General features: G+C 37.6%; 1 protein-coding gene across 2 annotated transcripts in view; it reads right to left on the reverse strand.

The window, feature by feature from the left end:
- The window catches only part of myo9b (myosin IXb), a 38,199-nt gene that overhangs the window by 4,172 nt on the left and 21,240 nt on the right, over positions 1–12,787 (reverse strand). For both annotated transcript variants that reach the window (XM_020929115.2, XM_055152161.1), the window contains exons 10-33: positions 12,391–12,525; positions 11,978–12,099; positions 11,657–11,792; positions 10,408–10,597; positions 9,890–9,956; positions 9,702–9,794; positions 9,583–9,622; positions 9,383–9,505; positions 8,838–8,918; positions 8,640–8,750; positions 7,175–7,297; positions 6,748–6,897; positions 6,201–6,301; positions 5,331–5,624; positions 4,397–4,472; positions 3,248–3,339; positions 3,084–3,163; positions 2,481–2,665; positions 2,010–2,117; positions 1,517–1,684; positions 1,193–1,234; positions 934–1,045; positions 596–669; positions 305–497 (exon numbers count right to left, since the gene is read on the reverse strand). In XM_020929115.2, coding sequence (XP_020784774.2) covers positions 305–497; positions 596–669; positions 934–1,045; positions 1,193–1,234; positions 1,517–1,684; positions 2,010–2,117; positions 2,481–2,665; positions 3,084–3,163; positions 3,248–3,339; positions 4,397–4,472; positions 5,331–5,624; positions 6,201–6,301; positions 6,748–6,897; positions 7,175–7,297; positions 8,640–8,750; positions 8,838–8,918; positions 9,383–9,505; positions 9,583–9,622; positions 9,702–9,794; positions 9,890–9,956; positions 10,408–10,597; positions 11,657–11,792; positions 11,978–12,099; positions 12,391–12,525 — 2,896 coding nt within the window. The remainder of the gene's footprint in view (positions 1–304; positions 498–595; positions 670–933; positions 1,046–1,192; positions 1,235–1,516; positions 1,685–2,009; positions 2,118–2,480; positions 2,666–3,083; positions 3,164–3,247; positions 3,340–4,396; positions 4,473–5,330; positions 5,625–6,200; positions 6,302–6,747; positions 6,898–7,174; positions 7,298–8,639; positions 8,751–8,837; positions 8,919–9,382; positions 9,506–9,582; positions 9,623–9,701; positions 9,795–9,889; positions 9,957–10,407; positions 10,598–11,656; positions 11,793–11,977; positions 12,100–12,390; positions 12,526–12,787) is intronic.

Here is a 12,787-nt window from a genome sequence, read left to right on the forward strand (position 1 = left end):
AGTGTGTAGAGTAAATTAATTAATTTGCTTTAATGTGTCACCAACTGCTAAATCATGTAGCTCAAATGCCAACAGAAATGATTCATTTTGAATTTGTAGCCTCATAAAACAAGACACATACACAATGTAAAACTAGTTTGTTGTATTGAGTGTATTATCGATATTTTATATATTATGTCTACAATGGTACAAGGCAGTTATGCCAGGAGATAAGCTGCCAAACAATTTATCTCAACGTATCAAGGTTTTGGTACAGATATTGTGATGTATAACTTCTTTGACTTAAATATAACATTTTTCTCACTGGTCTCGAGGATTTGGTGCAGTTCTCGGGCGCGGCAGGTTGACCCGGACTTCCTGTAGATACCCTCCGTGTAAAGGCCATTGAGCTCCACGTGCATCAGCAGAAGCTCCACCACTTTGGGCACTGGGTTTGCTTTACTGGTGAGGACGCAAACCTGCACCCCGAAATGCAGCGAGCCAGGGACGTTATCATCCTGAAAAAAACCCAAAACAAAAAAATACGTAAATTACTTGTTTGCAGTTTTATTAGTGAAATCTTTTAAAATATTATTTATAACAATATGCCGCGCACCATCCTGGAGCAGCGTGTTGAGCAATCAGTAATGATTTTGCCGAGACATTTCTTGTGGCATATTAACTTGCAGGCTGAAAGGACAAGCACATAGTATAACATACATACAAAAAATGTGATAATAAAAGTTCACATGTAAATCAGTTTTTAGTGGTATGATAAATGACAAATGTATGTATTGAAATCAAGAAATCAATCCCCAACATACACAAGACTGAAACTAGGATTGGAGGAGTACCAAACTGGAACTACCCTACTCTATAATGAGTCTCCAGAGACTGGGATATAATAGGACATGACATGTATATCGCTCTCTTATTATCTTTACAATGACATACCACTGCACATGTACGCCTTCTCCATTCCCCAAATATAGGAACCACACAAGTCACATGACTGCATTATGTTAACTTGGTATGTGCTGAAAAGGTGGTCCAAGGGGCTGTCAGGCTGCAAAAAAAAAAAAAGACAAGACAGTATTTATTACTAGTACAAATTGTTGTGTGCAGGTGAAGCAATGTAGTAGAAATGGTAGAAGTCACAAAATTTAAGATGATAAAACCAGAATAATCAAGTTGCCACCAAAGTTACACTTACACACTTCTCCTTTTTCCGTCTCTTTTTGGTTTGTTTATTTGGCTGTGAAAAGTCAAACAAATAGTTAACTTAATAACTGCATTCAATAATGATATTTAATGTGTCCATTGTGCTTCTCAAACTGTGGTACATGTACATTTATAGACAATGTAAACATGTTTTTGTACTCTTTTGGGTTAATCACAGTTTAGAACTATTTTGATTTGGTCTAATTTCAGACATGGTTAAGCACTGATTTATTAATGACATGAGCTGATTCAGATCAGTATTTGGAAAGCCAAAATATTATCTCAGGTACTTGGTGTGAAAAGGGAGTCATATTACCTTGACTGGCTCTGACTCGTTGCGTTTTATCTCCCTCACAAAGATGTCGAGCACAGACTGGAACAGATTCACCACCAGTGACACCTCAGTTTTCTGTTTGGGCCCAGCCAACGTGTTCACTTTGTTCTGGTAGCCCTTCATCAGGTCTTTGTATGCTATTTGAGGCTTCTGTTGAGTAAAGGATATTATTTTAACAAAACTGCACCATTAAGTCATAGTTATAATACAAAATTGAACCCCAGCAGGTCCAATGTCAACATCAAAGCCATAATTGTGAGTCAAACCTGTCGCATTAAAACTAGTTGCATGGTGATTTAACAAGGTTCTACTCCAAATGACCTTGCTGGGTCACTTGCTTGCTCACATCAGCAGTTACGCAATCAGGTTACATTGGAACCAGTGACCCTGTGGTTGTCAGGCGAATGCTAAAACTACTGCCTCCCTGCTGCCCCGAATTCATATGAATGCAATTGTGAGTAAAGAAAATGCTAACCTGGACAGAGAACAGGCTTTTGATGGTCTCTCTGAACTCCATCGTTGATGTGAGGAAGATGGTCTCTGTCGGTGATAGCTCTTTGACTCTCGATTTCAATTCATTCACCTGATAACAGCATTTACAAAACATATTTAGTATAAAAAGCCATAATGTATTTGTTTTATATAGCATATAATGCGATATAGTAACAGTTTGTCTATTACATTATTACAATATACAGTGTAGTGCTTTTCTACCTTCAAGGCACTCAAAGCACTTTACAACAAGGAACCACTCACCCATTAACACAAACATTCATACACCAGTGTACGCAGACACAGCAGCCAACCTGTGGGTCAGTGGATCTGACCGCTCAATCAATGATGTTTATGTTGAGAGCGGGATACAAACCGCCAACCTTCTGATCAGTGGACAAACGCTCTACCAGCTGAGCTACTGTCGCCATTGTACATTGTATTTTGAACCCACCTGATTCCCGAGGTATTCGTCGAGGTTCCTGAGTTCTTTGGGGTCTGTGATGTTTCGGTCCAGGGAGGCGTTCCACTCTAAGGCCCTGGTGGCACGGCTGATGTGGATGGTGGGGTTTCGTTGGACTCTGCCGCTCTGCTGGTTGGGCATCTGGTACGGGTGAGGTGAGAACCGCGGCAACGTAACTGAGGACAGAGCATTTGTTATATTCATTTTGATTGTATGTACAGTTTTACTGCTATTCACATTTATACTGAGTATGACATGTTCACCTTACAATAAAAAGTCTCAAAGAAATGTTAAAAATGTTATGTCTTAAAATTTTACCCCCAATGACCCACTTTTTGGGTGTTTGGGAAATGTAATTAGACTTGGACTTCACGCAAGGGGAATTATTTGAACACAGCAGATAGTAGTATTAGCCAGTCAACTGAGAGATATTGTGACCACTGCATGATTATTAGAGTTACCTCAAGGTGGCAGTACATATTAGAAAAATGCATGTGTTCTTTTCTGCTCACTCTCCTGCCACTAATGCAGTAAGCTCCTGCAAAACCACTACATTTATTGGACTATAACTACTAAGGTGAATAGATACATTACCAGATTTTTCTTGGGTAGATTCATGGCTGGGGATGTACTTTGGTGTTCGCTTCTTCAGGAATCTACTAAGAAACCAAACCCTGGAAAATTAAAAACATAAATGAAACAAAAGTGGGTCTCAGACTTTCCATACATTTCGTCTCTAAAACATAATTCTCTCGTACCTCTCAGGGGTAGTAAGAGTTTGGTTTCCTTCATCCTCAGAGTTTCTTGGTGGAAGACTGTACCTTGATCCATCAGGTTCAGCTCGGATTTTCTAGATTACATGACACAATATTTTAAATAAACCACTTGGAATAATACTATGTCAAAGAAGATAAAACACAAAATAAATCTTAGTTAGTTTCCCAAACCCTGCCAAAACACCAAAGGATGTCCGTTGCTTCCCTGCACCAAACCAGAAGACACCATTCTTCATCATGCAGCATGGCTGATAGTGCGTTTGTATAGTATTATTCAAGGTGAATTAAGTAACTTTTCTGGTAAAGTCCGCCACCTTCTTGACTCCAAATAGTTTTTTTTGCTTTGTATAGAAAGCAAGTTATGCCACCAGGCCATTCTACGAACATGTTCTGATATCCCTGTTCTTCTACCAGTTAAACAGTTTTATTTCAGTCTTCTCTCATACTAGTACTAATATAATCCAATAGCACTCCTGGAATTTTTTTTACAGTGTACACTGAACTGAACATAAATTCCAAATAGCTTTTGCAAATAAAACTCCAGAAAGTTTTTTTTTTTTTTTTTAAATCATGCAGTCCTATGTTGTATGCTAAATGTTTAATGTGTATGCAACCTTTTTTCATTTCTTTGACTTCCCTTAACATGACACCTTAACAAGAAAATGAGCTTTGGAAATCCAGTTAAACATTTCCATTTGACTTGGCAAGCAGTCGCTCATTTGCGATGGGACGAGTACATGCGACAGTGGCATGCAGAGGAGAGGTGTCCCAGTAAAGTACCTCCAGCCTGGATACAGCCCGCACATCCATGGTACTGACTGAGCTCTTCAGGTTGGACACATGGGGGCTCATGGGAGGCAGAGGAAAGGTCCAAAACTCACTTTCTCTGGAGCCGCCAAAGTTAATGACCAAACCGCTGCGGGCGTGGGCTAATCGTCGTTTACGTTTGGGTTTCGTTCGCAGTTGCACCGAGTCCTAATTATTCAGGTGAAACCCAGAACACACAGCCTCAGTCCACACTGTTTACTTACCACGGCCATGTACTCACAGTGAAACACCAATGACACACAGACACACACAGTTACACACACACATGCATAAAATACATGTTCACACACTTAATGTTGTTACCTCGCCTGCAGAGGGTGAGCTGTCAGAAGAGCTGCGTGTGGAGAGTTCATCGGCAGACATGGATTTTCCTTTGTTGCTAAAAGAAAAAAAGAATCTGAAATAAATATCTTCTTTATAACATAATAAAACATTTGTTTTTGGCATTTTAACCCAGCAACGGTACATATGATCAAAACACCACCTGGCATTATATTGCAAACTATTGCTTCTGCAAAAGAAGTACTATACTTAATACTTTGGAGATGACACTTGGACTAAGTACAGTATTTCTGTTTGCTGATGACACTTTGAAAGATTTTAATTTGTTCTGTGATCCAACATTTTAAAATGTGATACAAAATGCACAGATGACAAATATAAAGACAGTGTAGTGTGCGCATCCACCTGCCCATGGATAGCAGATGGAAAGTAGCAGTAGCTAAATCAGGTATATGTAGATCATCTTTATTTTGTAAGATGAATGGATTCTTACATGGTTAAAGACAAATAAAAATCTACAATAAACTATACTAAACTAAGACTTGGCCCTAATAAAGGCAGGCAAATGCAAAAGCTGCATTTCCTGAGACACAAGTTACTTTCCTTCAACCTTAGAGGGTATATGACAGGTCAGACTACTTGTTTCATGTAAAATGTAGATTTTTGTCTAGTTTTATAATGTTTGTGAAGTTTATAATTTTACTTTCTGATTAAAAAGAAGCAGCATACATAGAGGTAATTCCATAAGTCTTAACAAGAGTCAAAACTAAACTGCACAAGTTCAGATTTGACTATTAAAAACAAATTACAACATTTTTATGTTGTTTAAACCGGTTGCATTTTGGATGGAATTTTTTGTGTTGATGACATAGATATATTCCGTTCAGCACTACTTCCTGAGCTTTGGAAGCATCTAAACTTTTCTTCACAAACTGCCACCTTGAAAAGGACTCACTGATAATCATCTCGTCTGCGTGCCCGTCTGTGCTGCTCTGGACTGGAGTCGTCGGTGGGCTCGCCCTCACTCAACCTCTCTCTCCAGCGGTCCGCCTTCTCCTTCATGGCCTCTGAGTCTGCATGTCTCCTCTGCAGGGGGCTCTTGGAGGGGCTGTCCTTGTAAGAAGTGGAGTCAGCGGGCACGGATAGTGGGCGGTGCAAAGGAGGGGTGCTCTGTCCTGACCCAGACTGGGGCATTCGGTTTGGGCTAACCTCGATCGGAGCCTGCCTCCTCAGCTCCTTTTTGGACAGACTGAAACGCACAACTCATATTACTACAATATTAGGGTTGCTTGATTAAAGTAAAATATCTTTATACTCATTATGTGGATCATAATTGTTATAATTATTCGAATCTTTTTTGTTGTATAATATTTGCACTGTAAAGATAAAAACAAAAGAAAATGAAAAAGGTAACTCTTTCAATAAAGCTTACTAAAGCTGTTGTCTCTCCAGGTTGAAATAATATGATAATAGATTTTGATTACAATTATTGCTTCAATTTTTTTTTTTCTAACAAGATCAAAGCAAAATCGCTGTTTTGAAGGTGTGTAAAATTTAAGGTAAGGTATTTCTGCACTTTAATATCTACCCTCAACCAAAAAATTTACATAAATGTTTTAGTATCCACAAAAATATCAAATTACAAATTTTGGTCAATATCACCAACCATTAATGCCAAACAAAACGACACTAGTCTTCTCCTACTCTATCCATTATATTTGTCAAGTTACAAACCTACACAAAACTTTGTTTAGTTTAACTGTGTAAAATCCATCTGAATAAACCAATTTAAAATAAGCCAATTTAGCTCATAAATCAAAGGTACCTGGACCGCCCCCTCTGTGAATTCCTCGCTGACGTTCTCCAGGCTGACTGGATCACTGTGGCTGCTCGGTTCTGCTTTTCATAAAACTCACGCCAACATCTCTGCAACATCACAGACCTTTATGAGATCATATAGGGAGGAAATAAAGCATTTATAATCTATTACTGCTGTCATAATCAATGTTTTTGTTCCCCATTTCTCTGTGTTACTAAAGTGAGCATTACTGATACAGTGTGTTATGGGATTAAAAAACGTGTATAGTGTTATAGCAGTCTTTATCTATATGTTTAAAGCTGCACTACTGTATGTAATTTAACTATGTAACTCTGGTGGAGGGTATGCCACATGCCCAATTCCCAGTTGTGGAGCACTCAACACAAAGCAATATCATCTCCATAGACACTAGAAAAGTTATACTGTGCACCTTTAACTTAATCATTTCCGTCCCATTTCCAGCTCATCCCACTTTAACCATTATTTGCGGCAAGTACCATAATTGGTAGAGGTGTTTCAGGTAAAGTGATGGTACTTCTAGAGCCAGGTGTACCTGAATGAGCAGAGTAGCATCTCTCTTTTGGAGGAAGTGCATCCGGATTAAACAGCACCTGAACCACCTCTGGATTACCACAATGTGACGCATGACCACAGTGTTCTGTGTGTCCCGGAGAAACTGACGCTCGTTCTCCTTTAAAAACACCTGAGCAGAGAGAAAAATAGGTGAAAAAAATTACAAAATGGTAATATATTTAAAATGTAGATAGACTAATAATAAAGGGGTACTCAAACATGTGTGAATTAAACAAAACGCAACTTTTGGTATGTTTTTGACAAGATAACAGCATTATAACCTGTCTTAAAGCTCAATTTTATGACCTTTAAATCGTCCAGCTAGATACAAGAGAACATTTTTGCTTCTCATCGACTTTTATCCACCCCTAAAACAACAAACAGCATCTCTTTAATAATTCATTTACCTTTGTCTTTCCTATTTGATACGTGGACTTGTCAAGCTTCAGTTTCACCAGAAGTTGAGAGATGTGCTCTGGAGTTGGAGTGGCCCCTTTTGGAAGCAACATCCTGAATTTCTCCACAAAATCCTGTCACATAAAAGTAAACAATATATCCATTATCTCATAGCGGAGCTCACTGTCATACGGCCATATAGTGGGGTTGTGATTATGTCCTTAGGCAAGACACTTCAGCCACCTTGCTTAATATGAATGTATGTAATTGCGCAAAATCGTAAAACAACTTTGAGCATCTGGTAAAGAGCTTTAGAAGTTTAATGCATTTTTATTATCACTAATCACTACTATAACTACTATGGAAACTAGAAACTAATTTAAACCAATATCAATCAATGCTGCAAAAATATAACTTCTGACAAAACACAAGACTTCCTGAATATTATTAGCAAGACCTAGCTCAACTCGCTTAACACAATTTGCGTTGAAAATTACATTCTATTCTGCCCTATAAAGGCAGAACGCTGTAACATCATGTTTGGTCAAAAATGAGTCAATGTCATTTTGGGGGTATCTGAGAGATCCTTTATCATGTGAATAAATATTGTGAAAAATGAGCTGAGAATTGAGAAAATGGACCTTTGACTCTTATTTGTCAGTTCCTGTTTTCTGCTTTTGTATCATGTGCCAAAAATAAGGAGTCGTGGAAAGGCAAAAGGCAGTAACAGTGTTTGTTTTAATTGTGATTTAGTTCATAAATATATTTTATTTTAAAATCCACCCTTGCCGCTTTTTTTTTGCGGCCTTGGCACAGGGTCTTAGCATATTAAATAAATATAGCATTGTATTCAATTATACTTAAATTATCTTTAATGTGAAAATATTTTGTGTATTTATTCATAATGTACATAATATACTGTAAAGTAACTTGGCTGTCAAACTGTTTAACTGTGTAAGTGTTGCAGCACAATCCTGATCAGCACTAAACAGGAAATCCAAAGGTCTTATATTTCATTTAAAACAAACACTATGATGACTCGACCTTGGTGAGGTGCTTTTGTAATGGATTGAAGTCTGGGGAAATCAAACAAATAATGATAGTCAGTTTCTGCCTGCTGCAATGCATGACTCCTTATTTTTGGCACCTGACAGAAAGGCAGAGTACAGGAACTGCCAAATAAGGGCCAAAGGTCAGTTTTGAGCTCAATATTTTTCGCAAACAAATATTTCTTCATTATAGCAACTAGTTGTCAAATTTTGGGAGCCCTACCTATTATAATTTTGTCTGGATAAAACAAACTTTGAAGTCATTTTTCTCTGTTTCAATTGATTATTTTATTATTACTGAAGAACTAAAAATAGTATCAAGCGTCAGACCTTTTCCTCAGTACTGGAATAGTTTGTAATTTATCACTGCAACAAAATGATCATGTAATAGTTTCATCAATGGGAATAGTCACAGTAGTCAGCTCACCTTAAAAGTGTATTTGGCGCCGTATCCAGCCTTTTGCATCAGGACCATCTGCAGTAAACCAGTGCTATGAACCTGGCGTTTGACGAGTTCAGGGTCAAAATGCATCTCTTTCTGCATAAAGGATATACTTTTTAGACTATACAATAAAGACTATAAAAATATAAAATACCAGTAATAAAAGCCCCAATAAAGCCTTACCTTTTCATTGTTGGAGCGTAAACAGACTATAAAGAACGGTTGCGCTTTTTCGATTCTTTTTAAGAGTTGTTGAAGAGATGCCTGTAGAAACAAACGTATATGTATGTATTAGGAATGGGCGAAATATTGGTTCCTGTATCAGTATGGGTGATATCGGAGGGTTTATTTTATTTTATTTTTTTTTTACAGATATCGGTATTGAGCAGATATTGAAAATGTATGTATTTGTATTAACGGAAATAAAAGAGCAATTACCCTAAAATCATGAAATTATGTTTCCACAATCATGCCACAAAGTACTTTACATCATATATAAATACACTGTTATTTTTTTAAGTGAAAAGTTAATTTGTGAACTACTAACTATAACTTTGGATTTTTAAGTTTTTATATTGGTATTGTAAATGTTATTATTAGCAACAGCAGCAGTATCGACTGAAAAATATTTTTTTTTAAATCTGATAGACCAATCCCTATTATAACAAAGTGCAATCAAAGTCTCAGTAGCATATTTACTATCTGTTAATGTAATATGTGATATGTACCTGGAACTGAGCGCAGACAGTAGGGGGAGCGATGAGCCCGTCAGGGTGTGGTGTGGCTTTACCCGTTTTATCGTGAACAGTGACACCGACAATGTGTTGGAGTGATCGTAGATCCATCAAATTCTGTTTAAAATATCAAATACAAATTATTAAATGCAAAAAAAAAAAAAAGGAAAGCTAATTTAAATACAGAAACATACCTTGGGAATGAGCTGTTTTTGTCGCCCACTTTTACTTTTTCTGTAAAACAAATAGATTAATCAGTTCATGCTCAAAACTTATTTTAACTATACTGTGGGAAGATCAAATGAAAACTTACTTTCGTTTTTCAAAGTTTGCAAAGATGTCCTCAAAAACCTCTAGAGGGTGTTCATCTGATCGATCGAAAGAGAAATCCAAAGTCCAGCTGTTACTGTAAAACATACACATCCTCATATCCTCATGTGCAAATGAAACAATCTAAAAAATATTATATAGATAAAATGGCTGCTTTAAAAGAACTTTTACCTGGACAGGCGTGCAGAATGCCTTTTCGTTTCTTTTAATGTGGTACGAGATGGGCGTTTGGCAGCCACTGTGAGAGAAGAATTTAGACAAACAATAAAAAACAAAACCCATTTGCAGGAATATGTTGGAAAAATCAATTCTGTAGGAACCTGTCACTCACTCAAAGCATTACAGAGGATGAGAAGTGGTTGTGGAAAAATGTCAGCTGCATTTTAAAAAGCACTTGATTGCCTTTATTTTTATTTTACTTTACCAGTAATAAGCATAAAAACTACTATTGTCAGTAACAGCAGATGAATTTTTTTGTCATAATTTCAACCTGTCCTAACAGAGACAATGACCATAGTAAAAGAGCCTCTAATGTACTCAATTTAAGCAGAAAATAAACTTGGGCTGCACTCAGTTGTCATGGTTTGATCCTGGTTATGAATTGTTTTAGACTTGGTTTGGTCCTATCCTATTCCGAGTTCAGTGCAGTTAAATTTTGATGTGATGCGAGTGCAGCTTTAGTCACTTACCTCGTTCTGTTCTTTTGAGGGCCAGGTGTTTGAACACAGAGACGATTCGGATGGTGGCTCGTAGGACTCCCCACCTGAACAATGCTCGATGACTGGAGCAGACCAGGTGGTGGAGGAAAGACTTCCCACTGCTGCGGAGGAGAGACACCACTTCTGGGCGCATGTGCTCACTATTTTTCTCCACAAAATCCTGAAAATAATAATGAGGATTGGAGGTGACATTACAGTTGGACTAATGTTCTCTTTGGTCTTTGCATGGTGACGTTACTTAGGGATTATTGGCCCTTTCCAGCAATACTTACTCACTGTACGATTATATGGTCCTGGTTTAATCCTGGTCTAGCCATAGTCTAGTCCTGCCCAATCCTGGTCTAATCCTAATCTAGTTCAGTTGAAGTCGTAATCCAGTCCTTGTCCAGTCCTCGCCCAGTCCTTGTCAAGTCCTTGCCCAGTCCTTGCCCAGTCCTTGCCCAGTCCTTGCCCAGTCCTTGCCCAGTCCTTGCCAAGTCCTTGTCCAGTCCTTGCCCAGTCCTTGCCCAGTCGTAGTCCAGTCGTAGTCCAGTCGTAGCTTAGTCATAGTCCAGTCCTTGTCCAGTTGCAGTCTAGTCCTTGTCCAGTCGTGGTCTAGTCGTGGTCCAGTTGTGATCCAGTCGTGGTCCAGTCCTTGTCCAGTGCAGTCCTAGTCCAGTCCAGTCCTTAACAAGCCTTGTTTAAGTCAAGGTTTCGGCCCAGTTTTTGTTCAGGTAATTGAGATTATGTCAACAAGAATACTAAACCTGGCATTTGATTGTATTTAGTTTACATGCAGGTGCAATTTTGTTTTAGAAAACAAAGAGCTTCTGTGAATATTTTGAGCACCATTGTCAGGGTTGCACTAGAGTTTTCATTCATTACAACACGAGCGCACAAATAGGATTAATTATTTACTCAGTTCATAGAGACTTTCCCAGGAAGGCTTATCACACAAGTTACTGTAAAACTAAACAAAATTGTAAAAACAGGCTTTATTTTATAATAAATAAAATGTGTTTTGAGCCACATGACCTTTCAACACAAGGCAGGGCATTTACCCAGGCTTAGTAATCTTAAGCTTTTCACACTAAGTATACCAGGCACCACAAGGTCTACAACAGGACTACACAATTTCCACAGTAATTCTAAATAAGAAATTATTCAAAAAAGGACAAAATGTGGACGTTTGACCTACACTGCCATAGAAAACATTTTTTATAAGGCAAACCCAGTGTACCTTTATTTTGTAAGTGACACCACCGGCAAAGTGGTGAATAGTGAATGTTGAGTCTGAGTTTGTCTCAAAGAAAGGACTGTCCTGATGATGCAGCTTCATCTTTTTCAATAGACCTTCATCACTGGGGTCTGGGAGGCTGCAAAAAAATAAGTAGGTTGTAAATGGTCAGTTTAAATATGAAAGATATACTGAGGTCAGAAATAAACAATGGAATTATGAAAATCAAGGCCCATCGATTTACACTGAAAAATGAGCCCATAAAATATAATGTAATAATATTTCCAAAGGTTTCAGTAAGTTTTAAATAAGTCAGGCACTAACCTGGTTTCTGCATCCAGTAGTCCAAACAGCCCTGTTGGTTTCCCACTCATTAACTTGACACAGTCGATGTTGTCTGTGAAGTCAATGTGCTGCCACACAAGGCCCTCTGATACATAGTCCTCCTGAAAACAAAACAAAAAAGTCAACACAAATTTACAAAGATTACTGGTACTGTGAGACCATTAGATTTTCATTGTTGAATATTTTAATGTACAAATATATATAACTGTAATCAAATCCAAAGTTTGAATGTTTCATCTTTCATCATCAATTAAAAATGTATAACAAAATTATAAATAATAAATATTGATAATTTTCTTTGAGCTACTGCGTCTACGTAACATCCTTTTTGGACTGGAAATCAAAATATATGTCACAATCTGACCACAACGACAAAACCTAGATTCACACACCTGCTCCAGTGTAAAGATGCGATGGTTGATGTAATACTGTAGTTTCTCATTGGTGTAATTGATGCACAGCTGCTCAAAGCTGTTTTTTTGCAAGTCCTCAAATCCAAACATGTCCAGGACCCCAATTGATAGGCACTAAAAAAAAAAAAAAAAAAAGATTAATATGTAGGCCTAGCATTTCTCAACTCCTATTACAGATGCCAATAAAATAAAATTTTTCCCTTATTTCAACTTTGCTAATTTCAAGTTCAGGTGAGAGATGTATCAAAAAATCTAGAGTATCAGGATAGTTGTTTTGGAGATGTATATAGTATATAGTAAATGTAAATAGTAGCAACTATACTTGTTACCTCTAGATGGTGCTATTTTTACATTGAATTACTCTAAGATTTTTTTT

The sequence above is a fragment of the Boleophthalmus pectinirostris genome, unplaced genomic scaffold (genome assembly GCF_026225935.1).
Source record: "Boleophthalmus pectinirostris isolate CB_2022bp ecotype Guang Dong unplaced genomic scaffold, ASM2622593v1 HiC_scaffold_16, whole genome shotgun sequence".
NCBI classification, from domain to species: Eukaryota; Metazoa; Chordata; class Actinopteri; order Gobiiformes; family Gobiidae; genus Boleophthalmus; species Boleophthalmus pectinirostris.